We start from the raw sequence: 23,845 nt of genomic DNA, 5'->3' as shown, positions 1-23,845 counted from the left end.
GCAATGAACGATGAATTGCGCGCTGATGGTCGGAATCCCGGAACAAGAATGGGTCCCCCTTTCTCCCCTTCCCCGCCTTCTACAAAACGCCTGTGCATGCATAGGACGTGGTGCCCCCCCCGTTTTGAAGTCCATCACGACTATCCCTCGTTCCTTGATGGTCGGTGGAACGGAAAACGGCTGTTTTTACATCAAACCTTGCAGGCCTTGGTTGGCATATGCCATCGGCTTGATGGGCGGATGCGGGACGGCGTCGAATTTGTGGAATTGGAGCTTGAGGTTTGATTCGATGTTGATGTATGCGCCCTTGTTCTCGGTCGAGTCGCAGTATCTGGGCGCGGAAAAGACTGTTTGGATTATCAGCCTTGACCTGGGTGTAACATGTCATGAGACAAAGATGAGGGGAGGTCACTTACCTGTGATACACCTGCCGTCGTGCTCGACCTCGTAGCCTTCCATGCGCACCTCGTGGCTGCGAATAATGGCCTCGAGCCCGTTCCTCTCGCAGAACCGCTTCGTGACGTCTGGGCCGAACTGCAGGCCGACGCCGCGCTTGCTGGGTCCGCGACCGGGCGCCGGCTGCGGATCTGTCCAGAGCATTTCCATCATCAGTCCGCTCTGGCCTGGCTGGCGCTGCTTGTGGCGGTTCAGCTTGCGGACGTCGTCCAGACTGATGTTGTCGTCCGAGAAAAGCCCGCCGTGGAGGACGAAGAACTTGTCGCCGACGAGCGTGGCCAGGGGCAGTGCGGAGAAGGATTCGCTGAAGAGCTTGAAGATGCGCTCGGTGTATTTGTGGCGGCACTCGCCTTCGAAGCCGTACATGCGGTTCATGTCGTCCGTCTCGTGGTTGCCGCGGTTCAGGAAGAACGAGGTGGGGAAGAGCCACTTGTAGGCGTAGAGGAGGAGGCAGATCTCGGTGGACCAGGAGCCGCGGTCCACAAAGTCGCCGTTGAAGAGGTAGCCGTGGGTTGCGGTGGGGAATCCATTGAGTTTGAAGATGTTCAGAAGATCAAAGTATTGGCCTTGGAGGATGTTAGTGGGTACTAGGGACAAAAGGGACTGAAGCTTACCGTGTGTGTCACCGCATACTGTCAGTTTGTGACCCTCTTTGACGTGTGTCTCGACCATGGTCGGCTCGTTATATACCAATTCTTTCACGGCGAGGATGATTTGATAGACGTATTTCTTGTGAATCTTCTTCCCGTCCTTGAACCGCTGTATCATGTCGTCGATGAATTCTTGCGTCATCTCTTTCTCTAGCTTGACGCCATCATAGTCCTTCTCCACGATGATATTGTCAATGTCCAGTCCTTCTGCGGCAGACGGCGCATCCTCAACCTCGATAGCCTTGAGGAATGCATCTCGCTTTACAACCTTTTGACACTCAGTGTGTTGTAGTTTTGCGTTGGCATCATTCGGGCTCTTCTTCACGACGATCTTCCAATCTCGCAGCGCTTCTTGATGTTTCAGTATCGCTGTGTTTGCCACTGCTCTTCGGTAGTATGCCTACGTCACTTTAGAGATGCGGCGCCACTAGAAGTGGGTTCTTCGTACCTTGACGTTCGATGAATCGAGCTCGATCGCCTTGTCTGCATCTGCTATCGCATATCCGTAGGCTTCTGTCTTGATGTATGCCTGTGCACGAAGTCAGTGCTCCTGGTCGCGTGTCGTCCATTCCAGCAGGGTAATGCACACCTGGGCTCTGTTCGTATAGAAGGATGGTTCTTCTGCATACTTCTCGATAGCTTTCGAGTAGAAGTCAATAGCGGTTGGCCAGTCATGTTCCTTGAAAGCCTTGTTGCCCTGGTCTTTCAGCGCAATGGCTTCTGTCTTTGACATGGTCCTGGTGAGGAAGTGGGGGCGGTTCTAGAGATGATGTATTGGCCGTTGCCTGTGGAACCTCTCGAATAGTATGCGAGAAGAAGAGAGCGAGGGAGGCGATGGTCTGTTGAGGTCGAGCGAGCTGGCAAGACAAACCTTGTGAACGTTATGCTGGCGCCGAATAATTCGTATCTTCCCTGGAATTTGTTCCGCCTGTGCGGTAGAACCGCGGGGATGACGATGGATTCATTCCTTAGACGCGACGCGATCTGCATCCATCTTACTACTGGACCATCACGCAATATGGAATGAATCGAATGCGAGCATCAAATTCTATGGGCATACACAGCTGACATTCATAGCTTGGATCTATCTTTCAGTGCCTCTTCATCTGCGATGGTGATAATGGCACGACCCCATGGCTTGCGAGCCTCCATATCCTTCAATGCTCGTGGCACGCTCTCGAGACCAGCGTATTCGACATTGTAGATCACAGGTTTTATCTTACCTTCGTTAGCCAGCTTCATGAAACTATTCCAAGTCTTCTCAATCTGCTGTGGCGTTCTCCGACCTTCCTCGCCAAATCTCTGCAATATGCTTAGCCTCAGTTTCTCTCAATCGCCTAACACCAAGACAAACTTACGTATCCCACGACCGATACACCCTTCAAGAGAATGCGATTCATCTGGAGCTCTTCCATCTTTCCTCCCCTGGCAGCGAATCCAACGATTATCACCTTGCCACCGTATCTCAGGCATCGTATGCTACTCTGGACTGCGCCGATAGAATCATACACGTGATGCACGCCTTCACCATCAGGAGTAAAGCTCTTCACCTTGTCCTCCCATTTCGGTTCGTGGTAGCTCACGACATGTGTGGCGCCTAATCGCTTAACAACTTCCCCTTTCTCCTCACTTCCCACCACGGCAATGACTTTGGCACCATATGCTGCGGCAATCTGTACTGCCATGACACCTAGACCCCCAGAGGCACCAAGGACCAGGACGATCTGCCCTGGCTGTATCTGGGCGATATCGACAAGTGCCCCCTGAGAGATTGCGCCACTGGCTCCAACCGCACACGCTTCGGCATTCGTCCACTGCTGCGGCGCCTCACGGACTTGGCCTTCAGGCACAGATATGTATTCTCCGAACGCACCTGTCCCAGCACCAAACACTCTGGTTCCAACGGAGAATTTGGACTCCTTGGGTGCTGCAGCGACATTCCCCGCGAATTCCATCCCCAGAATAAAGGGTGGCTTCATGTGACGTCGATTGTTCTGATGCAGCCCTTGCGCATACAACAGATCGACGTGCGTAACTGCAGCGTGCGTAACTCGTACCAGTATGTTGCCTGCTGATGGCTCTGGTTTTGGAGCCTCACCGGGTTCAAGATGGTCGAACCCCTACGGACGTAGTAGCACGAGTCAGCATGGGGGTCGTGGTATTTCCTTCGAGACTGTCCAGTCACCTTTTTGAATTCCTTGATGGTGAAAGCCCGCATATTCCAGAATGTATCAAGGTCTATGCTTGAATAGTAGACGTATCATAAAGAGCTGTCCACAGGTGTTGTTCTGTGGCAGTCTAGGTGAATTCGATGTTAATGGTCGGGAGATCGACCGCGGGGCAAAAGCCGAGGCTGTGGCCGGATCTACAGTAACTTGGACCATGGATGTTTTTTTTTTGGTTTTAACAGCAAAACAGGGATAAGCAAGCAAGTTTGTATACATCCGTCATGTCAATGTACTGGCAAGCCACGGCTGAGACCCTGAGAAAAAAGTACGAGTAGAGTGTATAACGTCCATGCAGCAGCATCCTTACCCCCCCGTAATCAAATTCACAGTGCTACACACCTGAGCTACTGCAGGTTGTCAGGAATGCTGTGAAACACATGAATACGAAGGTACAACCTCGTTGCAGTTTGTGTAAGATACTGCATCAACATGCCGGCCCGGACGATCGATCCGTCGAAATATATCAGTGCAGATCCATGTTTTCTTCAGAGCTTGGCTCTGAATTCGAATATGTCTGGCTCCTCTTGCCTCGATATCTGCAACATCTGTATTTACCGCACTCCCCTTGAAGAACATGCAACTAGCCCAGCCAGAAGAGAAATGCTGGACATGGCCGAGGTAAGGCCTTTGCAGCCAGCCCTCGTAAGATTTGAAATCCTGGGAAGAGTTGATGACGAGCTACTGCAGGCTGGTCACCGAGTTCACCGAGAAAGTGATCCTGGGTTTCTGACATGATGCCCATGCGCAAGGACCTTGTGAAGTAGACAACTATGGGCCTGAGCAGATTCTGACAGGGTACTTGCCAGCACTCGAAGTAGACTTCTGCTCCAAATGCAGTATAAAAGGCTACTATTTCTGTCCTCTACCAGCCTCACAACAAACCCCTTGGACAAACAAAACATCTACAGCATACCTTTTGACAAGTCTCTCAGACTGTCATAAATCTCAAGCCAATACATTCCATCCCCTCCTTACCTCAAAGCATTCAAGATGTGCAACTATATCCACTGCATATACCATATGTGCAACCACGAGGGCTTCGCCGTCGCTACACACTGCGACTCCGCCCGCAACGACGACGACAATGCCTGCTGGTCAGCCTGGCGCATCGTCCAGGTCATCGAGGAGCACGATCAGCCCTGCTATGCCTGCCAGGGCAAGTCCTGGCCAGCCGGCCTCCGGCCGGACCGCAGAGCGGGCCAAAGCCAGCGGATCAGCAGCGCCGTCGAGGAGATGTGGGCGCAAAGGGCACGCGCGCATTTCGAGGCAATGGCGAGAGCATATCAAAGGATGCAAGCAGATATGATGGCGCAGCAGGCGGCTGGAGGGGGAAGTCCGGCGGGTGGGCAGAGAGCGGAAGGCGCCCCTGGTGGGAATCCGCTCCAGCAGTATGCGAAAGACGGGCAGTATGAGATGGTGGCGGAGTGGGCTCCGAGGGATGAGCAGCAGCAACCTGCCGAGGGGGCAAATATGAGGGGTGGTCGAAAGGGTCTGTCTTGGAGGGACAAGAGGCCGATATTGATCGGGATACAGCTCGCGAAGCAGCAGACTTCACGACCGAAGACGCGGTGGGAGGAGAAGTATGGATAGGCGATGACACTGCATGCCAGGAGCAATGAGCAAGGCATAGATCGATGACTGTGTATTTAGCAACTCTTGATATCAAGCATTATGCTGCGTATGCCTCATCCAGACCACCTTCTACATGTCCCCTTGCCTCATAAGTTCGAAGCCCCCTGCACAACGCCCATGACATTGTACCGCTTACTGAAGAACGTAACCCACTCCTCCAGTACCGTCTTCTCCTTGTCGTCCAGATCCTGCCATTGCGGCACCGCCTCCTCGGCTTTCAGACTCGACTTCGCGAGCGCACGTGAGGCGTCTTTGCCGGCGAAGACTGATTCGGTGAGTTCATGCACAACAGCCTGAGCCATCAAGAGATGGAGATCGGTTTACCATGATATTGCCCTCCCGGTCCGTAGGCATCTTTGTTAGATACGTCGTAGACTTTGCCCTGTTGTAGCTCGGTTAGAATCTGCATATTCATGCATTCTGTGCATTCATTGCCGCTCGGCATTGTGTTCATCACATTCCACTCGACATTGAACACAGAGAAAGAGAATACATTATTAGATATCTGAGGAATACACACCTTTATCGCAACATATGTCGGATAACCCTCATGCGTACCATCGCACTTGGCCAGATAATCTTGCGTGATGGGGTCGCTCTTTGGAGGGTCGAGTGTGACGGGCACCTTGGGAGCGAAGTTCTTGGGTTCTTGGACGTGGCCTTTTGAATCTGACATGGTGATTGCTGTGTATGTGACAATATGTCTATCTTTGGGTTGAAAGCGATGTGTGATGTCGTTAGTGCAGTTGAGGGGTGAGGTGTTGAGTGGCTAGAGCACGGACCGTGCGTTTGCGGGGTGGTAGTGCGTAGGGATGAATGAGCGAATAGGAGGAGTGGGATACATAATACGCGTTGATGTCAACAGTGGAAGACGTCTAATCTGGTGCTGTGAACATAGAACATGGGTACAATGTTGGTCTCTTTTACAAGGATAGAGTGAGTAGACTGTGTGAATTGCGTCCGTTACAGTTCACGCCAACTAATGGTCCCATTGTTGACCATTTCGGTCTCTGTCTATATGTGCCAAGGATTGAGAATTACAGTTAGACCCTGAAACAGACGCTACTACAGTAGTGATACAGTATCACCTTTGCGGCTTTCACACTGTAGACAGGGTCTTGACAGGGTTATACACCATCAACGCTATCAGGGATCGAACAATTTCAGCTGCTGCAAGCACCGTAGTCTCGCCAGGGTTGTCGTATATCGGTGCAACTTCGACTGTACACGGTTCAGTCAGTCCGGAAGGTACATATCAGGATTCTGAAAAAGCTCACCAACGTCTGCACCAATAATATTCAGTTCTGCGAGCCCATCGAGAATGCTGAGCAGTTCTCTTGTCGTCCAACCTCCGACTTCAGATGTACCAGTAGCTAAGCGCAGCAGGTAAGCAAAGATATCATCGCACGGGTATGCTACCTACCCGGGGCAAATGCTGGGTCAAGTACGTCGATGTCAACACTGATATAAACATTCGTCGATCCAACTCGCGCTTTGAGCGTTTCGATGACCCCCTGAATACCGATCCTGTCAATATCTCGAGCTGTGACAATTGCAAAACCGCATCGTCGATCGTTCTTCAGATCGCCTTTGGGGCTGGACATGGGTGCTCGGAGACCTGCATGGGCAGATGTGTTCCGAATCAAACCTTCCTCATGGGCGATGTGCAAGAATGTGCCGTGGTTGACGCCACTACAAGGATTCTCGTCAGAGAGACTGCTTGAAGCTGGATTGGTGGTTACCTACGCATAGTGAGATATTCCACCCCCTGTTTGAGTGTTAGAACAGTTACACATGACGATTCTCGAGACTAACCTAGAACATCAGGGTCCCAAGTGTCTATCATGTTATTGTAAGCCAGCCTGACTGTTAAAGATACACGGATTCACATACCAAGATGACTGTCAAAGTGGATCACGCTGACTGGACCCCAATGATTGTGCGCAGAGCGCAAGGCTGATAGAGTAGTCGTATGATCTCCTCCTAACGTTATAATTCGAGCTGTCGTGTACTGACTAGAATTTGTTTCACGACCTGAGACTATCTGGGCAAGTTTCAGCCAGCCTAGCAAGTTGGTCGAGATCTCGTACTGACCTTGTGCGCTGCATCGAGCTGTTTCAGTGCGACAGTGTTATCCTGGGTATAGAATCAGCCTCACTGCTCCTTTGAGGGTTTGGTAAGACTTACGAGATATGTCAAAGGGGCGTCGCCGCAGTCCACAATCCTTGCCCAGGACTGGAAAACGTTATCTCCTTTTTGCTTGTCAGTGTCACTTTCAGTAATGCAGGACGCGGTCTGATGATTGGTCGGGGAAGCGGTAACCAGCGTTATATCCTGCTGGTAGCCGTCATGATGGCACGTAGCTTTCCGTGAAGGGCATAGACTTGGTTTGTAGACATTCACAGACCACTGGGGCTATATACTGCGTATGATAGGAGGTACAGGATGTCGTTGACGCCTGTCAAGGAACTTGGTTGTACAGGATGCAGCAAACAACATACCTGTGTACACATCCCATGCGGATCCCGGGTCAATGCGAGTCGAGCCTTGCCGTATCCCTCTAGGTCCGAAGCGTGCACCGGGCCTAGACGTCACTCCCTGACATCAATTAGATTAGTCTGATGTACTATAGCGGCAGAGAAGGTGAACGTTCACATAGAAATATGGATCGTCTCACTCACAGTATCAAAGGGTGCTCCAATGATGGCAATGTCATATTTTTCCACCTCAACTCCCTTCCCAGCGAGACAATGCACATACGGCAAATTGGCAAAAGTAGAGAGCCCAACGAACTTAGCAGTTGTCACATCAGCGGACAATCCTGGTGTATCGACGTGAATGGGATTTTGGCTGTCATACGCGTAGACTGGGGCGAATGTGATGTCGCGTGCGATTGCGAAGCCAGCTAGAGAAAGAAGTGAAACCAGCATGATTTACTATGAAGATAAGAGATCATGAAGGGGTGATTGTTTTCCACGACGTCGAGGATGATGCATTCGTTGAGCACATGTATGTGGCATGACAGGCAGAAGACGGCACATTCAATCGGACATAAGCCGGAGGGCCTAGATAGCGATTCTTTGGTAAATTGAGCCTGCTTGTGTACAGAGATAAGATTACTTAGCTCCCTATGAAGCCGTAAGATCCCTGAAAATGGAGCCTGAGGCCAGCAAGACCGAAGTTAAAAGTGGGTATTAAAAGGTATATTGACTTTTGTTTATCCCATTACGGTCACAGCCCGGGCGTATTATCAGAACTCGACCCAGCGTAGAGAATCTGACTCCTCAGATTATAATTACACCTTCTGTATAATATGTTTACGCCACCTTCTGACGATAAGGGAGCGTGAGAGCCTTACCAGATACGGACAAGCGCCTCCGGCTGCAATTGGACCCAACCAATGACCCCGGCCGAGGCGTCCGAAAGTGGATATACTGCACTTTTAGGCAATAGGGTAATCTACCAAGCATGAAATGCTTTCATATGGCGGACACTGACTAGTTCATGATGTGTTAGTTACGCAAGGAGCCTCTGGGGTTTTTACTCTACTAACATCTTCATGTAAGCGAACTAATATCTCTACTGTGTGCATATATTCATTCTTGTCAAGTCTTGATCGCGTCGGCTAGACATATATCCTTGGACGGAGATGTCGATGAGCTTTTGACGAAAAAGCATACATGACTTTACTTCTTGGCCGTGTTGCACATTCTCAACCTGATGCACTTGTCACATTCGCAGGCACAGATCCGTCCGCTTAAGGTGCACATGGTTTATAAGGAGATTTCTATTGGTAATTCTGAGCTAAGAGTCCCGTGATTGGAAGACAGTAATGCAAGGCCAGCTGAGGTCTTCGCGATGTTTGAATATGACAGTTGTTAGTGTAAGATTGCTGACAGTCAAGGACTCCGCTCTAGTCCGTTGCCTGGTACAGGTAGATAAATTCTGTATTCAAACTTCGCAAAGTTCATGTAACTTCTCTGCTGGTCCTCCAACAATTTCTATCTTTAGCCCTGGATGAGCCGCACATCCATGTCTCGAAGGTGCAAGTGAATTCTTCTTGATGCGCTCGCAGAATGCTTTCTCTAGCCGCGAATGCGCACAAGGCGTTATCACGATGATCTTTTCGCATGCACATGCGTAGACTTGGATAAGGGCTGTGCACATCGTCTCTAGGGGCGACGAGCTCTTATGATATTAATGTTGGTGCAGTTCAGATTACCGATGGTCCCCTGAGTGATGACGATGCTCGTCTTCTTTCTTGGCGGAATCCTTGTGGTGAAGTTTACCGAGCCCCTTGTCGTAGGCTCTCTTGGAGCCCAGGGATTGATTCCTGTCAAGGCCTCTGTCGGAGCCCTAGAACCGGTCCTCGTCAAGGCCAGTGTCTGATCTCTAGGTTCGGTCCTTGTCAAAGCCAGTGTCTGATTCCTAGGTTCGGTCCTTGTTAAAACTAGCGACGGATTCTGAGGCAAGTTCCTTGTCAAGGCCTGTGACGGAGCTCCGGATACGGTACTTGGTGGAGGCTTTGTCGTGTGCTTTGGTACGGTGCTTGTTGGATGGTTCGTCGTGTACTTTGGTGCGGTTCTTGTCAAGGCGTTTGTCGTGTAATTTGGTACAATCCTTGATGGAGCGTATGTCGGAGCCTTGGATCCGATTCCTGTCGGAACGCGAGTCGTCGTCTTCTTCGAAGGGGAAGGTTGCTCGAAATATTGGTCCGAGAAAGGCATGATTTACTTTGGTCAGGAAGTTAGCATAAAGGAGGAGTGTGATGATATATGTACGGCAACCTAGTGGTTCCTTTTTATATTGATGAAGCAGGTGAATTCACAGGTCAGTCCAGAGATCACGATCAATGACTGTGACGTGGTGGAGAGTGAAGCAGCCTCCATGGCGCAAGAGGGAATACGATACGTATGCAATGTGGTCGAACGGTGCATTCTCTAATTTGACCATCATGTGTCTCGACCACCAGGTGTCCATGGAAGGCTCGTTTGGGGCAGTGGTATACCACTTGACAATAGGTTCGCTTGGTGTGGTAGATGTCTACCTTCAATCAGTGTCCATATCGTTCTGTTGCTTCTCTTCTTGGACAGTCCTCTTCACCCCGTCTAAGAAAGCTTCTACAGCCTCTCCACCACCAAGAGGCATTGCTCCCCGAAACCCTCCATTCTCAACCTTGATCTTTAATGCCTCGCCAACAGTTGGTAGGCCACCGTCCCTTAAGGCCATCGTCAGGCTCCCAAGACTTTGATGCAGCTGCGGACTTCTTGCCACTCGCCTAAGGATATCTCGTTTCTGATCGGAGCTTAGCGCTGAAATGGCGGCTTGCGCGGTATCAGAAGCGGGATCTACTTCAGCAATATCATCAATATCTTGAGCTAAGAGTAGAATCATTGGAGGAAGATTGGAACATAGCGAGTCGAGTAAGGTATCATCAGCGGATTCGATTACTGGTAGCGTGACTGAAGAAGCAAGGAGGTCGGGAAGTGTTGTAAATGGCTTATCTGCTTGCTGTCGGCTACCACCAGAGCTCATGCCGGTTCCTTTAAGCGAGTTCAGGAAGTTCTGCACGACTGTTGATGCGTCTGTCGAGGAGTGACCCGCCGCACTACATCCGATTAGTCCATTATCCCGAGCCACGACAGGACGCACACTAGGTAACACTCCAGGAAGCAAGCCATACAATAGCCGGGGCAGCTGGCTTGTTCTTTTGATTATGCGTACAGAATCATGAGTTTGCATAGCCTTTCTTCTTTCTTCTTTGTTCGTTGTTCGTGTTACCGCTGAGCGCCGAGTGTTACAGCATAGACTTGCTTCCTGAACGCCTCCCAGTGTCGCGACAAATGACTTGCAACGATGCAGGCAAACCTACGCTCGGCCACCATCAGCCCCACCCTCACGAGATCCCTCTCCTTCCTCTCTGATATCGCCACCAGTAGCATCCGCACCTGCTCCGCCACTGCTACTGCCATGGCGCTGGCGGTCCGGTGCATCCGCGTCTTCCATCGTCTCGTCATCGTCAACCGACCTGCCGCTATAGCGGAATTCGTTGTTCACATTTCGTAGCTCATCTGCGACGTCGACTTCCTCTCCATTAAGAAGCATGTCTACAATATGACCAATCTTGCCGTCTCTCGGGCTGAAGTAGCACGGCAGTCCGTCAGGGTGCTGGCTCTTGGATTGCATCCAGAATAGCTGTCGCTGAGAGCTCGAATTGAATTTGAGAACATAGATACGACCATTTGTAGGAGGTCGCTGTGTATAGGTGAAGCCACTTATTGCGGGCCCAGTATATGGTATGAAAGAACCGTCGCCAGGAATCATGAGCAGGTCGAGTTCAGGTTCGGAGGCGGGTGCGGAGCGTGGACGCCAGCAGAAATGGACGAGTTCTGAGTACATTAGCTAATGCACCATCATGAACAGCTATGGGTGTGGTGTACCATCGTCGCCAACGTAAAGGTAAATGTAGCCTGGTGTTGGGGAGCATTTGACATTTGGTGGATTGCTATCCTATGGGCAAGTTAGCGGAGAGGTGCAAGTTATAGCTGCAGAATACTTACGTCGAGCTCACACTTGCCAGCCTTGAATGTGATAAGTGGTGACACAGACATGACGGGAATATTGTGCTGTATATGTATGTCGACGGTGCCTTACGAGCAGTGAGAATGAACTGAGCTTGTTCCTTGGCTTGGGTGGATCCGAGGAACTCCCAGGTCGCCGCGGCCGCTGAATATAGTCTAGCGCCGCCACGTCCGAATATCTGCCGCCGCACACTTGGAATTTGAATTCGCTAATCGTGAACAACCGAAAGAGACAGCGACCACACGAATACTAACTCCTCCAGCACACCAAATCACCTCTTCTTTTCTTTGAGGTCCACGGAGCGCGCAATTACAATGTCGGCCACCGCAGACGCTACCATCGCCAAATTCCAGGCCCAGGCGACGGAGAAGGCCAGCAGGTACTACCCGGCGGAGGACGAGAAGACACCCCGAAAGGTACGAAGCTTTCCATGAACGAGCAGAGCAGACTGCAAGAATCCACCGGTGTCACCAAGAGATGGGGCGCATATCGATTTACCGCACACGTAGCTGCGCAAGCTTGACTGTGGCTTCTGATTGAAACAACATGCTAATGAGTATCTTTGTGCAGGTCCGCAAGTCTATCCGTCCAACCCAGTACCGCAAGTCCCTTCAACCCGGTGCCATTCTCATCCTCCTCGCTGGCCGCTTCCGTGGCAAGCGCGTCGTTCTCCTCAAGACCCTTGACCAAGGTGTTCTTCTCGTTACCGGTCCTTTCAAAGTAAACGGTGTTCCTCTCCGAAGAGTGAACGCCCGATATGTCATCGCCACCAGCACCAAGGTGGACGTGAGTGGTGTGGACAGCAGCATTGTTGAGAAGGTTTCGGGCGAGGGTTATTTCACCAAGGACAAGGTTTCCAAGAAGCCTGGCGAGGAGGCTTTCTTCAAGCAGGGTGAGAAGCCAGAGGTAAGTCATGAAAGTGGAGGCATCAAATTGGGAGGGTTTCTGACCGTAATAATAGAAGAAGACGATAGACAGCAGCCGTGCGGCCGACCAAAAATCCGTGGACAAGTCCATCTTATCAGCAGTAAAGAAGGACCGGGACCTGGTCGCCTACCTGAGCTCAAGCTTCAGTCTACGCAAGGGCCAGAAGCCACACGAGATGGTCTTCTAGATGCGCGAGCGTGGGTTGTACGGGGGAAGAATGGGACTCGGAGTCAATGGTTGAAAGAAAGTGCATGGCAAATCGGCCTTCTAGTGCTGCGGCCGTCTCAAGCAGCCGTTTCTTGACTGGCATACTTTGGGTCTTTAGGGGTTATTACGATACTGTATCAAGCAGCGAAAATCCAACAACCATTTAAAATCCAACCGATGTGCGAGGGCGGCTCTCTCAGCATTTGATATGTGACAGAGCTTGCGAACGTATGCGGTACAGCACATATTTTCCTGATCAATTCACGCGCGACGATTGCTTTAGCGACCGGTCTCAGATTCTCCACTTCGGTTGTAATGACATTAACGAACAATATATCGCATTGCAGACGGGTATCTAACGCTTTAAAAAGATTGTGTAACTGTCACATGTAAGTCATCAGCTCGCTGATGCACCACTATCTCTTCGCTCTACCCCTTCTTTTCATCTTCTCCCCCGCCTCATCCAAGAAGACCCCTCCTTTCTCTACCCCATTGCTCGCCTTCCCCTTGACGTCTCTCTTTTCTGCTTCGGCTTTCAAATCATCGACAACATCTTTACCCAAGCCCGTTCCGTGCGCCCAATCCAGCACACCCCATGGTGCGAAATTTCCTTGGCCGCTACTAAGCATATGCGCATCACGGCGTCGCGCCATACCCGTCATCAGGATGTGGCTCGGCAAGACGGTATAGCCGGACCAGGTAAAGAGGTCCTCCAACGAGACAAGTCCCAGGAACAGGAAGTAGGTGAGTAGATGGAAGCGGAAGAGGGCAGCAGGGATAAAGGTCGGTAGCCAATGCCCGATGAGGTATGGCAGCGGATGATCGTACGTCGCAGCAATGGAGAACGGAAGCGGGAGCGAATGGTGCCATGAAGCGTGGTATTTAGCGACCGGGGTACGCGAGCGGTGCAAAACGTAGAAGTGGATATAATATTGGAGGATCTGATATAGGACTTGTTAGTTCAAAACTATTTGGATTAAACTAGTGGATGGAATAAAGAAACTCACGTTGCGGATCACGAATGCCTTGGCTACGTCCATCCACATATCCCAGGGATACGGCAGTTGAATATTAATCCTGACGACGCTGCGGACGTGGAGTACTCTGGTGGCTAGTAACTCGATACCTGCTTGTGCGGCCACGCCCAGCAGCACATTCGCCAGCGAGACACCGACTACCTTTGCGACCTTCTTGCGCCCGAGTCTACGCGGCAGTGCATCGTCGCCATGCGCCTTTATGCTTGTCGATATACTGGGCACCAGGCAATCGAACGCCAGAAATGCCAACGCAGGTATGACATAGAATATGAGCCGGATGAACAGCGTCCCCACGACTTCAACGTTGTAGGCCGGGTGCGACATGACGAAGGTCGCCCATGTCATGTAGAAGAAGGCGAGGTTGAGCTGTGTGGTCCATGATGTCCATAATGGAAGAAGGAAGAAGGAGAAGATCGGGAGCGAGATCAGAGCGTCTAGCATGATAAGTGAGAAGTATGCGTGCATGCCAAAAGGAAGGTAGTGCAAGAGGAGAGCTTTGAGAGAGCGCGTCAGGTCAGGCAGGAAGTGAATGGTGTTGAATGCAGGATGACGTAGCGGAGTGTAAATTCCATGTAAAGGAAGCACCGTAGACTTCTGACAACTGTCAAACAAGGGTGCAGGCAGGAGTTCATGTGTGTTTGGTGGCTCGTGCACAAGGTTATGTGGTACGTGCACGGATGCAAGTGAGGAATATGTATATGTATCATCCCATCCAACTAACGGTACTTTGCCTTTGTTGGAAGGTCGAGACTCGATCAGTAATAATTTATTGTATAGCGTCGACAATTGATGGTGTTTCGCTGCCCAACTGTAGACAACATGCCAACCAACCCTGGCACATGAGGTTCTCACTGCTAAGGGCAGTAGTCGATGTGATACTATAGTAGTAGTCCATAGGCATGCGAAATATAGCCGTGAACTACTATGGCGTACCACTTTTATACATATGTCTTAGCCTGCCCCCGAGTCTAGCAGAACCTGAGCAGCTCCTAATACCGTTGCCTTTTAGCCGGCCATTAAATTAGATGAGCACCGCAGTGCAGTGGATCATAGGACCGCCAATTGGAAAATGAGGATGCATCTTGACATTTCTTGACAGCGGCACGCCACAGCGCTGGTGCAGATTAAGCTCATGTTGTCAAATTAGGGCCCCAGAAAGCATCTTATGGAACAGTTCTCGAAAAATAAACAACTCGGAACAGCGGAACGGTAGATGGGAAAAGCATGCATGGTACATCCTGCGCGTAACCTCGAGATGTGAGGATGTATTTCGCCCGGGCTCTGTATGTAGCACTAGATGAAGATGAGATGATGTACCACCATGAGTGTGCATACATAGATATTGATCATCATCTTGCCTCCAAATCAATGGCAGTGAAGCGATGAGTCGTGGTCGGGCATAGATCATGCCTGACAGTCTAGTATGGTACAAGTCCCTGCTCTTATGGCCTCTTCTATCGGACTCCAGCTTTTACTAACGCCCCTGTCAACAAGTGGGGAGCGCTCGAGAATGCACTATTACACTGCCATAGCGTGGTTTGTGTATTATACGAGAACGACGGCGACACTTGCTCTACGGTCCTGGAGGTTTTTGGTGGAACGGCCGGTCGTAGCTGAGGCATCACACAAGACATGATACAAGGGACCAGACGACTCAAAGTAGTCGTGGTATTATAGAGAAGCCTGACGTGGAAGACGGGGCAGTGGAAGTGAAGGCAGCGCCAACGACGCAACAACGCGGAAGAATGCAGTGGGCCGCGGCCGGCGTGGGAGCAGCCGAGCCCCTGAAGAGCAGACCAGGCACGTGCGCAAGTTCGCCGTTTGCAGCATGCACAGTGCCAAGTGGAGGCACGTTGGGCTGAAGCAGCCTATGATTTCTCTTTAGCCTCGCCGACCCTCTGTCCTCTTATGTCTTTATGTCTTATGCAGCAAAATCCATCTGGCCCACTCCCCAAACCTACTTTCTCTCTTTGTTCATTCGCTTCCAATTCGATATACCTCCTTGTCGGCTTCCCTCTTGGTTCCTCGCGTCTTACATGCATATTCTCCTGGCTACTTGAACCTTCTTTTGGTTTGCACCAGTTTTTTCCCTATCATCCCTGCGCGTCCTGCGCTGTGATTCGTGGTGCTGCGCTCTCGCCATCGTCAAGGACATGCATTCCCTTCTCACCAGTCAATAGAAGCGTTCCTGCGGTTACACACATCAGAGAACCTGGTCGATACAGTCGCCGATACCCCCCCTACTCTCAAGTCTTATAAACGGACTATCATACCATGGATCCTCAGCAGCTCCCGGGCTCGTCGGTTCCGGACTCGTATGCCTCGACTGCTCCAGGACGTACACGCCGCCGCAGAACGTCCTCCCTTCCTCCAGCGCCAAATCACCCAGAGGAGTCTCGTGGGCCAGCTCATCAACCGGCCAAGGGTCACCAGTCGACGTCTCCGGAGGTCATCGCATCACTAATAGACTCCTTGTCCGCTATCTCCATTCCGGCGCACAACCATTTCGAGAACATTCCTCCGATCGATGGTACCCGCTCAACACCTGTCAGTCCGCATGCGCAGCGCGTCAACTTCCTAGATCTGCCTGAACAGCTCAGCGAGAAAGAGTTTCTTCATCCTCACGACGCCGCCGAGCCTCCGATCGTACGAACCTCAAAACCTCCGTCTGGCTTATCACCGCTCACAGCACCGAAGACTCCGAGGTCTCCAAGATCGCCAGGACCGTCGTGGAAACGAGATTCAGGGTCTTACAAGGAATGTTTGCGCACCACACAATCCACTACATCATTGCATTCAGCATACTCGGCGTATGATCGGGATGACGCGGTCAGCATTGGTAATATTAGCATTGAGGCAGGCGCGCGACCATCGGAACCATCGATCAAAAGTAGGACGTCTAGTGAAAGCACAAGGCGTAGTGGTAGAGGCAAAAGCTTGCTTTACATGAGTTCTCGCGAGCGGTTGAAGAGAGATTCAAGATCTTTCAGCGTGCCGTCGGAGGTTGACGCCAGTGTCACTGCTGCCGCTATCGAATTCGTTACGCAGGCACACTTGCACTCGGAAAAAAATATCGAGTTTCTTCCTGGTAACGTTATACAGGAGGAATCAACCCACGCAGCGCCGCTACCAGGTACAAAAAAGAAGAAGAGAAAGCCACCTCCGATGACATTGGTGGCTGCGTCAAGTGCTATCATTACGCCGGATGGACCGCTAACGCCAGGAGGCGCTGTTCCACAGAGGCAGTCGTCACTGAGACATAGTAGCAGTTCACCAAGAAGGGAGCGCCGGCGAGATCGTCCAGCTGAGGCCAGAACACTTGCAGTGCCTGAAGAAGAGGAGACCAAACCCACCCCGTCGCCCAAGGGAAAAGAGAAGGCCACCAACGAGGATATAAGCGCGTTGCGCAGGATAGAAGAGTTGAAGCAAAAGGCATGGTTCCGGGAGAAATCGAGTGAGAATGGGGCCATGACCGGAGAAGCTAGGTTATCAAGAGGAGGTGCGGAGGAGCTGTCAACTTCGGACTTGTCGCCAATATCTCCCACCTCTACGGTAGCCAGTGCATGGGAGAAACGACACTCCGACTCAGATACCAAAGCGCGCAAAATTCTAGGCATCTATTCAACAGAGCGACAGGATACTCTTGCGCCCCCTGGAGTGAAGGAGACAATTGTGCGAGCACCCCTTTATCGCGATGCTGGAAACGATATGCATGCTCCCTTGACCCCGATGACACCCATGGGGCCCTTACCGATCAACTACAACCACGTCTTACAGTCCCTCGACCAGATACCGCATTCGCCGCCAAGCAGCAAGGATTCCACAAGTAAGCAGAATCAAAACAACAACTTGACACCGCAACGAACAACAAGTACGGCTATAGATGTTCGTAGAGCGGAGTCTAAGAATAAGGGCGGTGTTTCACCGCTCTCTTCGCCGGATGAAGCATACTTTGAAGGAGACAGGGGGGCCGAACGGCAAAGGCAGACAAGGTCGAGTGAGTACGACACATCGGAACCGTACAAATCACCATTTGGATCGCGTACGGCAAGCATATCGTCGACCGGACGCAAGGGAAAGCGATGGTCTCATCCGGATATGCCACGACAAGAGCAGAAGCGGACGGGGAAGAAGGGAGCCTCTCCAGCTGTGCAGTCTCCGCAGCGGCCAATTCGAGAGGATAGACCTGCTAGTGTAGACTCGATGGAACAAACCATCGAGGACTTTGTTAATGCTCCGCGATTGAGTCAGCAAGTACGGCATCCTACCAACGGTCGAGTAATTTCGTTTTCTGAAGTAGGCGACCCGAAGGGCTTTGCCGTGTTCTGCTGTGTTGGTATGGGCTTGACTCGATATGTGATGAGTTTCTATGATGAATTGGCAAAGACATTAAAGCTGCGCTTGATCACGCCTGATCGACCTGGAATTGGTGGAAGCGAGGCAGACGAGAATGTCACGCCGTTGACCTGGACAGGTATGAAGGGTAAATTGTGTATGGAACTGGACTTTGCTAACTGTCTAATCCAGACGATATATACACGATCTGCCAGGCCTTGCGGATACCCAAGTTTTCTGTTCTTGCACACTCGGCAGGCGCAGTGTATGCGCTCGCAACAGCCTTGCGTATGCCACAGCACATCAGGGGCAAAGTGCACCTTCTTGCACCCTGGATCCCGCCTTCGCAAATGGCACCGATTGGGGTCCACCAAAATGCAGCGCCTGGTGGTCAGCTTCCGCGCGCGCAACGATTTCTTAGAACACTACCACCGTCGATCTTGAAGATTGCAAATGCATCCTTTCTTAGCACGACGAGTGCCAGTATCACGAGAAGCATGCCCAAGTCGCCGGCGGGGAAGACGAAGAGAAAGAGCACCGGTTCCAGTGCGCCTCAGGCGCCACCCAGAGGATCGATGGCACAGACGCGACAAGAGTCGATGGCTCGCATGGATCTGATCGCGCCAAATTCGAGCGCGCTCAACCTGACACCGAGTAGCCCGAGTGCAGACAAGTTTGAGGCCACGGTGGAAGTGCAGAAGGCCAAGGATGAAGCAGCACAGCAACGGCGGGAAGCGTTGGATGAGAGGCTGACATTTGCCATCTGGGAGAGAGCGACTACGAATGCGAACCCGGCGACAGACTTGATTGTCTGTCTGGAGACGCGATATCCGATTGGGTTCCGGTATGAGGATATAACACGAGGGGTTGTGATACACCACGGAAGCAAAGACAGTCGCGTACCAGTGGAAAATGTGCGTTGGCTTGGTCGGATTATGCGGCGGTGCGAAGTACGAATCCTGGAGGGAGAATCACATGGGCTGATGGCCAATCCCATTGTGATGGGCAATCTGCTGATGGAGATGTCGAAGGAATGGGAAGACTGGACGGCAGCGGTCGAGCACAGTTCCAGAGCAGCCAAGAGAGCTTCATGAGACGAGATATCCTAAACTTGATCGATCTCTCAAGCTCCCATGTACCAATATCTTGGGTGTTGCATGAGGAAGTTGGATACCACACACGACCTTTTCCGGAGCGCGCGCGTTCTTCGACGGCAGAAGCAGTGTTTGAGCGATATATTTCAGTCTACTCGGACGTGGTTATATTAGTATTTGGATACCCTTGCGAGCATGTCTGGTTGAAAGTAGTCCCTGGGGGAAACAACAGGTTGGGGTGGGGGATGTAATAATCACTCCATAGGGGCGTGGCATGGCGAGTCACATACATAGATAATATCATGTTGGCATAGACGAGCGAGACTGGCGTTGATGTCTTTGAGACGATATTATATACTTGTAATTAGTGATGATAATAGATGAGTTGGCTAGTGAAGCGATTATACAGTGCAGGGGAGGCTAATATTAACGTTAGCTACACAGTATAGTGCTGTATGAGGCACTTGAGGCTAAAAGTGCGCCACTTAGCGGGGTCCCGGGGGGCGTTTTGGCGCTGAGAGCCCGGATCGACCAGCTATAACGGGCCGGTAGTTGGGGGCATTGGGGGGCATTTGGGGGTATTTTGGGGGGTATTGTGGCAGGGGGATCCCGCCCGTGAGTCGTGCCCGTTGCCTGGCGACAACTGCTCGAGTCTTGGCCTGCGCACAGAGTCAACACAATCGACGTCGAAACAGAAGTAGTCGATGATTTATTGTCCTCTCCTTCCTCTAATCCGATTAAAGAATTCCTCCGCGACTGATAGAGCCCCAAAAAAATAGTCCATCGATTGACAAAGCATAGAGTTCCGGTGGTGTCATTCATCAATCAATTGCAGCTTCCACCAGCCTCCTCAATTAACTTCTTTGTTCGCACTAAGCATAGTGAGCCGCCCTCCCCTCGGTGGCCGGAAAAGAGGCTGGGAGTGTGGTTGGGAGGACCAGCGAAAGACAAGCAAAGAATCCAAACCCCCGCCCACTTCTGCACAATTCTGCAACTGACTGCTAAGTTACACACTTTTCACTGCTATTGCAAATCTATACTGACCTATCTTCTTCTTCTTATTCTGATTGCGACGTCAATTGTTGCTGCTTTTTCGCACGACGTTTGACCCGAGAAAGAGTATAGAGAGAGAGAGAGCTATAGTAATTAGAGCTCCCACCACCCTCACAGAATCCATAAACCCCGCGTCCTCTCCGATATTCGACTTCCCAGCCAGCTACAGACGCCTTTTCTATTCTCCCAGCAGCTGCGACTTGCCTCACAATATCCTTCCGACCTACCTCCTCTCGCCTCTTCTCAACCTCCTACCATCTTTCGTTCCTCAGCCATCCCCATCTTCGAGCTGCTTCGTTGCTCGAGGATCGCCAGGATGCTCCTCCCCACCGCCGCCCTTCTTCTGACTGCTTCACGTCTTGTCGCAGCAAACCCAGTCTACGCACTCGTGCACAGGAGCGTCGTGCTCGTCGAGAGAGCAGGATGTGCCAACCCGTGCGGCTGGGAAGGATGGCTCTGCTGCGCCGAGAGCCAGCAGTGTCAGGTCGTCAACAACCAAGCAACCTGCGCAAGCGGTGCTCAAGTCACACAGGCTGATAATGGCTACTGGCAGTACTGGACATCAACATATGTCGAGACTGATCTGGTCACCAAGACTCAAGTCTACAGCTCCTACGTTGGTGCTGCATCCCAACCCTCGCCGACGTCAGGTTGCACATACGCAAAGTGTGGCAACAGCTGCTGTGGTCAGGGTCAGTACTGTAATGATCCCAGTACAGGCCAGTGTATGAACAACGACGGTGGCGCCATAACTCAGAGTCCGTTTCCTCCTCTCCGACCTACAAGCTCCGGTCTCACTGTGATTACAGCTACCGTTTCGCCCACCATCACCGTTCCGTTTGAGAGCACCGTCCCGACTGGCACAAACGTGAGCGTGAGCGGCAGTGGAGGTGGTGGTCTCAGCGGTGGTGCTATTGCTGGTATCGTCATTGGCGTGCTGGCTGGCACCATTCTGCTGCTGCTCATCTGCCTCTTCTGCTGCGCTCGAGCCATCTTCGATTCTGTTCTCGCCATCTTTGGCATCGGCGGCAAGAGGCACGTCCGTGAGGAGACAAATATCGAGAGTCACCACTCGCATGCCGGCGGTGCAGCTGGTGGCCGAAGATGGCACGGTCAAGGTCCCACGAGGCCAACAAAGGAGACCAAATCTAAGTTGGGTGGTGTTGGCGGTGCCGCTGCTATTCTTGGTGGATTAGCACTCGCCCTTGGGCTGAAGAGGAAGCATGACCGGAAATACGACGACAAGAGTGACTACACTTCGGAGTACACCTACAGCGATTACACGACAAGCGAAAGTAAGTAGACTTGATCCCATCCTTGCTCTTCTCCTACTGACCAGAATCGCAGGCAGCGCAAGCTCTTCCGACCGACACACGCGAGACACGAGACATACACGGCGCTGAATATGTCAGAATAACCCCCTTTGTCTCATGCATTTTGCTTCAGCTGCGAGCATTCGGGTGAGCGTTGTGTAATGTGCTTGCACCACTTTTCTGCATTCGAGGTTTCTTCCTTTGTCTCCGGACCTCTGGCGTTTTCTCCGGCACCTACCTCGGTAGAGGGCATTGTGTCAATATTATTGGGTCATGAAAATATGGGTTGCTGAATATCAATCAGTATGTTATGCCGTGGGGATGAGATGTATATTTCAAGGGACGCGCTCGTCAGTAAGGAGCAGGGGTAGATGAATCCGTGATGAGCTGGAACGGCGTTAGTATATTTACGTTGCGAGACCAAGCGGGGTCCGCACTCACATGAACAAGACGCTTTCGAGGGATTTCCAATTATCTGCCTCCGACTGTGACTGTGACGGCTGTAATGTGTTGAGTGATTTCGTCATGTCTTTGGCTGCCCTGACGGACTTGGCACTGACATCCACCTGCATAGGTACCTTACTGTACTACCTCAGGTCCCGCGGCCGCGCTAGCCCGCCCGCTGACTAACCCCAATCTCAACTTCGGGCAAACTCCCGACCTCACATCACGACGACATTCTCGCCCTCACCACCACCTCCTCGACCTCACCACCCCAACAGCCCGAGAGTCCACCTCTCGCTCAACCCTAACACGACCACGAGACCACCACCATCAAGACCATCACCAAAAATGTCCCTCCAAACCCTCTCCCGCAGCGCCCTGCGCACCACCACCACCACCACCACCACAACCAGCACCACGACAAGCACCACAACCCCCCGCCTAACAGCCCTCTCCCGCCCCTTCAAGCCCACCCACACACACCTCACACGCCTGACATCCATCACCGCCGCCGCCCCATTCAGCACAACCAAGAAGCTCCCGGGTGGCCACGAAAGCCACTACGACCCGCCCAGCGGCTGGCTCTTTGGCGTCCCGCCGGGGCAGAAGTACGAGAAGGAAGGGTGGGAGAATGTTTGGTTTTATGGGTTTTTTGGCAGCTTTTTGGTTGCGGGGGTGGCGTTTGCGTTTAAGCCTGATACTAGGTGAGTTTCCTTTTTTTGAGTTTTTTTCTTTGTTTTTTTAGGGGCTGGGAGAGGGAGGGGGAGGGGAGGGGTGAGATGAAAAACGGGGGATTAAAAAGTGATGTGTGCTGATTTTTGGGATAGTATTCAGACTTGGGCGTTGGAGGAGGCGCGGAGACGGCTTGAGGCGGAGGGGATTTTGGAGGATCCGGAGAGGAAGGCGTAGGTTTGATGGATGGAGAGTGACTGGGGTGTGAGGACGTGGAGGTCATGAGAATTAGAGGTTTTGCTGTAGAAGGGAGTGAAGGGGAAGTAGAGTGCAGAGGAGGAAGGGTGAGGGATTGAGACGCCAAGTGCGCACCACCGATGTGGAAACCTGAGATTGAGGAGCGAGAAAGAAAGAAAAAAAACACGAAACGGTGTATATATCTTCCCTATTTTTTTTTGGTTTTAAACGGCTGTCAGTGACTACTGGATGGCTGGCTGGCTGGGTAGAGTTAGTGCATGGTTTGGTATGGTATGGTATGGTATGAGGTACTGCGTCTATGCACCTTGATTTCTCTTTGATCGGTTGTGTGTTGTCTGTGTCGTGTTCGTGTGGTCAGTATGGATTGTTGTTGTAGTGCATGGGTTTCTAAGGACTCTTGTGAATTTGGGGTGGGTCGTCTGGGCCTTTGTTGGTTGTTGGTCTTGTTCGTTGCCTTGTTCATGGTGATGCTGTGTTGCGTTGCGTTGAGCTGTTTCTTTGTGCCTCGTCGTGTCCGTGTATCGTCGTGTCCGCCGTGTTCGCGGTAGATACATACATACGTGATATTCAATCTCGAGAAGTAGAGATTCTTCGCGCTATTATCTATCCCATACGTCCTTCTCTGTTCGTGTATGGATGGGTTCTTAGTCTTGTCTTGCTACTCTGCTCGGCTGCTGTGTACTGTTGACATGTACTGTTGACATGTACTGTTGACATGTACTGTTGACATGTACTGTTGACATGTACTGTTGACATGTATTACTATATACGAAGGGGGGAGAGGAAGAAGAAGAAGGAACGAAATCTTGTTTTTTCGTTGTGTGTTGTGTGTGTATATACTAGTTTTGGTTCTTTGGGTGTTGTTAAAGAGGGATATGATGTTGAATCTTGGGTTTTGGATCTTAGGTTCTAGATCTTAGGTTTTAGATCTTAGGTTCTAGATCTTAGGTTTTAGAT

The 23,845-nt window shown here is 51.5% G+C and overlaps 12 protein-coding genes across 12 annotated transcripts; 5 read left to right on the top strand and 7 right to left on the bottom strand.

The window, feature by feature from the left end:
- Positions 1–99: 99 nt before the first annotated feature.
- On the bottom strand, positions 100–1,527 carry EJ05DRAFT_100439 (serine/threonine-protein phosphatase 5). The gene is made up of 4 exons (XM_033738932.1): positions 1,511–1,527; positions 1,071–1,454; positions 417–1,022; positions 100–331 (listed from the first exon to the last, which is right to left on the bottom strand). The coding sequence occupies exons 2-4, from the start codon at positions 1,246–1,248 to the stop codon at positions 192–194; spliced, it is 924 nt and encodes a 307-aa protein (XP_033597857.1). The 5' UTR covers positions 1,249–1,454; positions 1,511–1,527; the 3' UTR covers positions 100–191.
- A 650-nt stretch (positions 1,528–2,177) lies between these two features.
- On the bottom strand, positions 2,178–3,713 carry EJ05DRAFT_493976 (zeta-crystallin; the record flags this gene model as incomplete). Its single annotated transcript, XM_033746153.1, has 3 exons — positions 2,178–2,408; positions 2,465–3,177; positions 3,674–3,713. The coding sequence occupies 3 exons, from the start codon at positions 3,711–3,713 to the stop codon at positions 2,178–2,180; spliced, it is 984 nt and encodes a 327-aa protein (XP_033597856.1).
- Positions 3,714–4,324: 611 nt separating this feature from the next.
- On the top strand, positions 4,325–4,924 carry EJ05DRAFT_512920 (uncharacterized protein; the record flags this gene model as incomplete). The annotated part of the gene is made up of 1 exon (XM_033748380.1): positions 4,325–4,924. The coding sequence occupies one exon, from the start codon at positions 4,325–4,327 to the stop codon at positions 4,922–4,924; it is 600 nt and encodes a 199-aa protein (XP_033597855.1).
- A 64-nt stretch (positions 4,925–4,988) lies between these two features.
- EJ05DRAFT_100323 (putative progesterone binding protein) lies at positions 4,989–5,735 on the bottom strand. Its single transcript, XM_033738931.1, has 3 exons — positions 5,487–5,735; positions 5,291–5,348; positions 4,989–5,231 (listed from the first exon to the last, which is right to left on the bottom strand). The coding sequence occupies exons 1-3, from the start codon at positions 5,640–5,642 to the stop codon at positions 5,053–5,055; spliced, it is 393 nt and encodes a 130-aa protein (XP_033597854.1). The 5' UTR covers positions 5,643–5,735; the 3' UTR covers positions 4,989–5,052.
- Positions 5,736–5,911: 176 nt separating this feature from the next.
- EJ05DRAFT_532737 (Arginase/deacetylase) lies at positions 5,912–7,990 on the bottom strand. The gene is made up of 10 exons (XM_033749087.1): positions 7,648–7,990; positions 7,468–7,564; positions 7,154–7,218; positions 7,061–7,102; positions 6,860–7,010; positions 6,782–6,805; positions 6,713–6,734; positions 6,390–6,658; positions 6,244–6,339; positions 5,912–6,187 (listed from the first exon to the last, which is right to left on the bottom strand). Exons 1-10 carry the CDS (start codon positions 7,894–7,896, stop codon positions 6,066–6,068), a joined length of 1,137 nt encoding a protein of 378 aa, XP_033597853.1. The 5' UTR covers positions 7,897–7,990; the 3' UTR covers positions 5,912–6,065.
- A 1,148-nt stretch (positions 7,991–9,138) lies between these two features.
- EJ05DRAFT_488175 (uncharacterized protein) lies at positions 9,139–9,693 on the bottom strand (the record flags this gene model as incomplete). The annotated part of the gene is made up of 1 exon (XM_033745684.1): positions 9,139–9,693. One exon carries the CDS (start codon positions 9,691–9,693, stop codon positions 9,139–9,141), a length of 555 nt encoding a protein of 184 aa, XP_033597852.1.
- Positions 9,694–9,854: 161 nt separating this feature from the next.
- EJ05DRAFT_100214 (uncharacterized protein) lies at positions 9,855–11,659 on the bottom strand. Its single transcript, XM_033738929.1, has 4 exons — positions 11,527–11,659; positions 11,407–11,476; positions 10,839–11,355; positions 9,855–10,574 (listed from the first exon to the last, which is right to left on the bottom strand). Exons 1-4 carry the CDS (start codon positions 11,575–11,577, stop codon positions 10,016–10,018), a joined length of 1,197 nt encoding a protein of 398 aa, XP_033597851.1. The 5' UTR covers positions 11,578–11,659; the 3' UTR covers positions 9,855–10,015.
- A 203-nt stretch (positions 11,660–11,862) lies between these two features.
- EJ05DRAFT_519129 (uncharacterized protein) lies at positions 11,863–12,955 on the top strand (the record flags this gene model as incomplete). The annotated part of the gene is made up of 3 exons (XM_033748718.1): positions 11,863–11,964; positions 12,119–12,454; positions 12,510–12,955. The coding sequence occupies 3 exons, from the start codon at positions 11,863–11,865 to the stop codon at positions 12,660–12,662; spliced, it is 591 nt and encodes a 196-aa protein (XP_033597850.1). The 3' UTR covers positions 12,663–12,955.
- On the bottom strand, positions 12,939–14,291 carry EJ05DRAFT_100205 (uncharacterized protein). The gene is made up of 2 exons (XM_033738928.1): positions 13,690–14,291; positions 12,939–13,623 (listed from the first exon to the last, which is right to left on the bottom strand). The coding sequence occupies exons 1-2, from the start codon at positions 14,182–14,184 to the stop codon at positions 13,099–13,101; spliced, it is 1,020 nt and encodes a 339-aa protein (XP_033597849.1). The 5' UTR covers positions 14,185–14,291; the 3' UTR covers positions 12,939–13,098.
- Positions 14,292–15,886: 1,595 nt separating this feature from the next.
- Positions 15,887–19,364, top strand: EJ05DRAFT_100156 (alpha/beta-hydrolase). The gene is made up of 3 exons (XM_033738927.1): positions 15,887–17,545; positions 17,603–18,193; positions 18,247–19,364. The coding sequence occupies exons 1-3, from the start codon at positions 15,994–15,996 to the stop codon at positions 19,146–19,148; spliced, it is 3,045 nt and encodes a 1,014-aa protein (XP_033597848.1). The 5' UTR covers positions 15,887–15,993; the 3' UTR covers positions 19,149–19,364.
- Positions 19,365–20,517: 1,153 nt separating this feature from the next.
- Positions 20,518–21,604, top strand: EJ05DRAFT_488170 (uncharacterized protein; the record flags this gene model as incomplete). The annotated part of the gene is made up of 2 exons (XM_033745683.1): positions 20,518–21,496; positions 21,549–21,604. The coding sequence occupies 2 exons, from the start codon at positions 20,518–20,520 to the stop codon at positions 21,602–21,604; spliced, it is 1,035 nt and encodes a 344-aa protein (XP_033597847.1).
- Positions 21,605–22,306: 702 nt separating this feature from the next.
- On the top strand, positions 22,307–22,867 carry EJ05DRAFT_488169 (uncharacterized protein; the record flags this gene model as incomplete). Its single annotated transcript, XM_033745682.1, has 2 exons — positions 22,307–22,662; positions 22,786–22,867. 2 exons carry the CDS (start codon positions 22,307–22,309, stop codon positions 22,865–22,867), a joined length of 438 nt encoding a protein of 145 aa, XP_033597846.1.
- Between the last annotated feature and the right edge of the window lie 978 nt (positions 22,868–23,845).

The sequence above is a fragment of the Pseudovirgaria hyperparasitica genome (genome assembly GCF_010093815.1).
Source record: "Pseudovirgaria hyperparasitica strain CBS 121739 unplaced genomic scaffold EJ05scaffold_13, whole genome shotgun sequence".
NCBI classification, from domain to species: domain Eukaryota; kingdom Fungi; phylum Ascomycota; class Dothideomycetes; order Acrospermales; family Acrospermaceae; genus Pseudovirgaria; species Pseudovirgaria hyperparasitica.
This window is presented reverse-complemented; position numbering and strand designations above follow the sequence as displayed.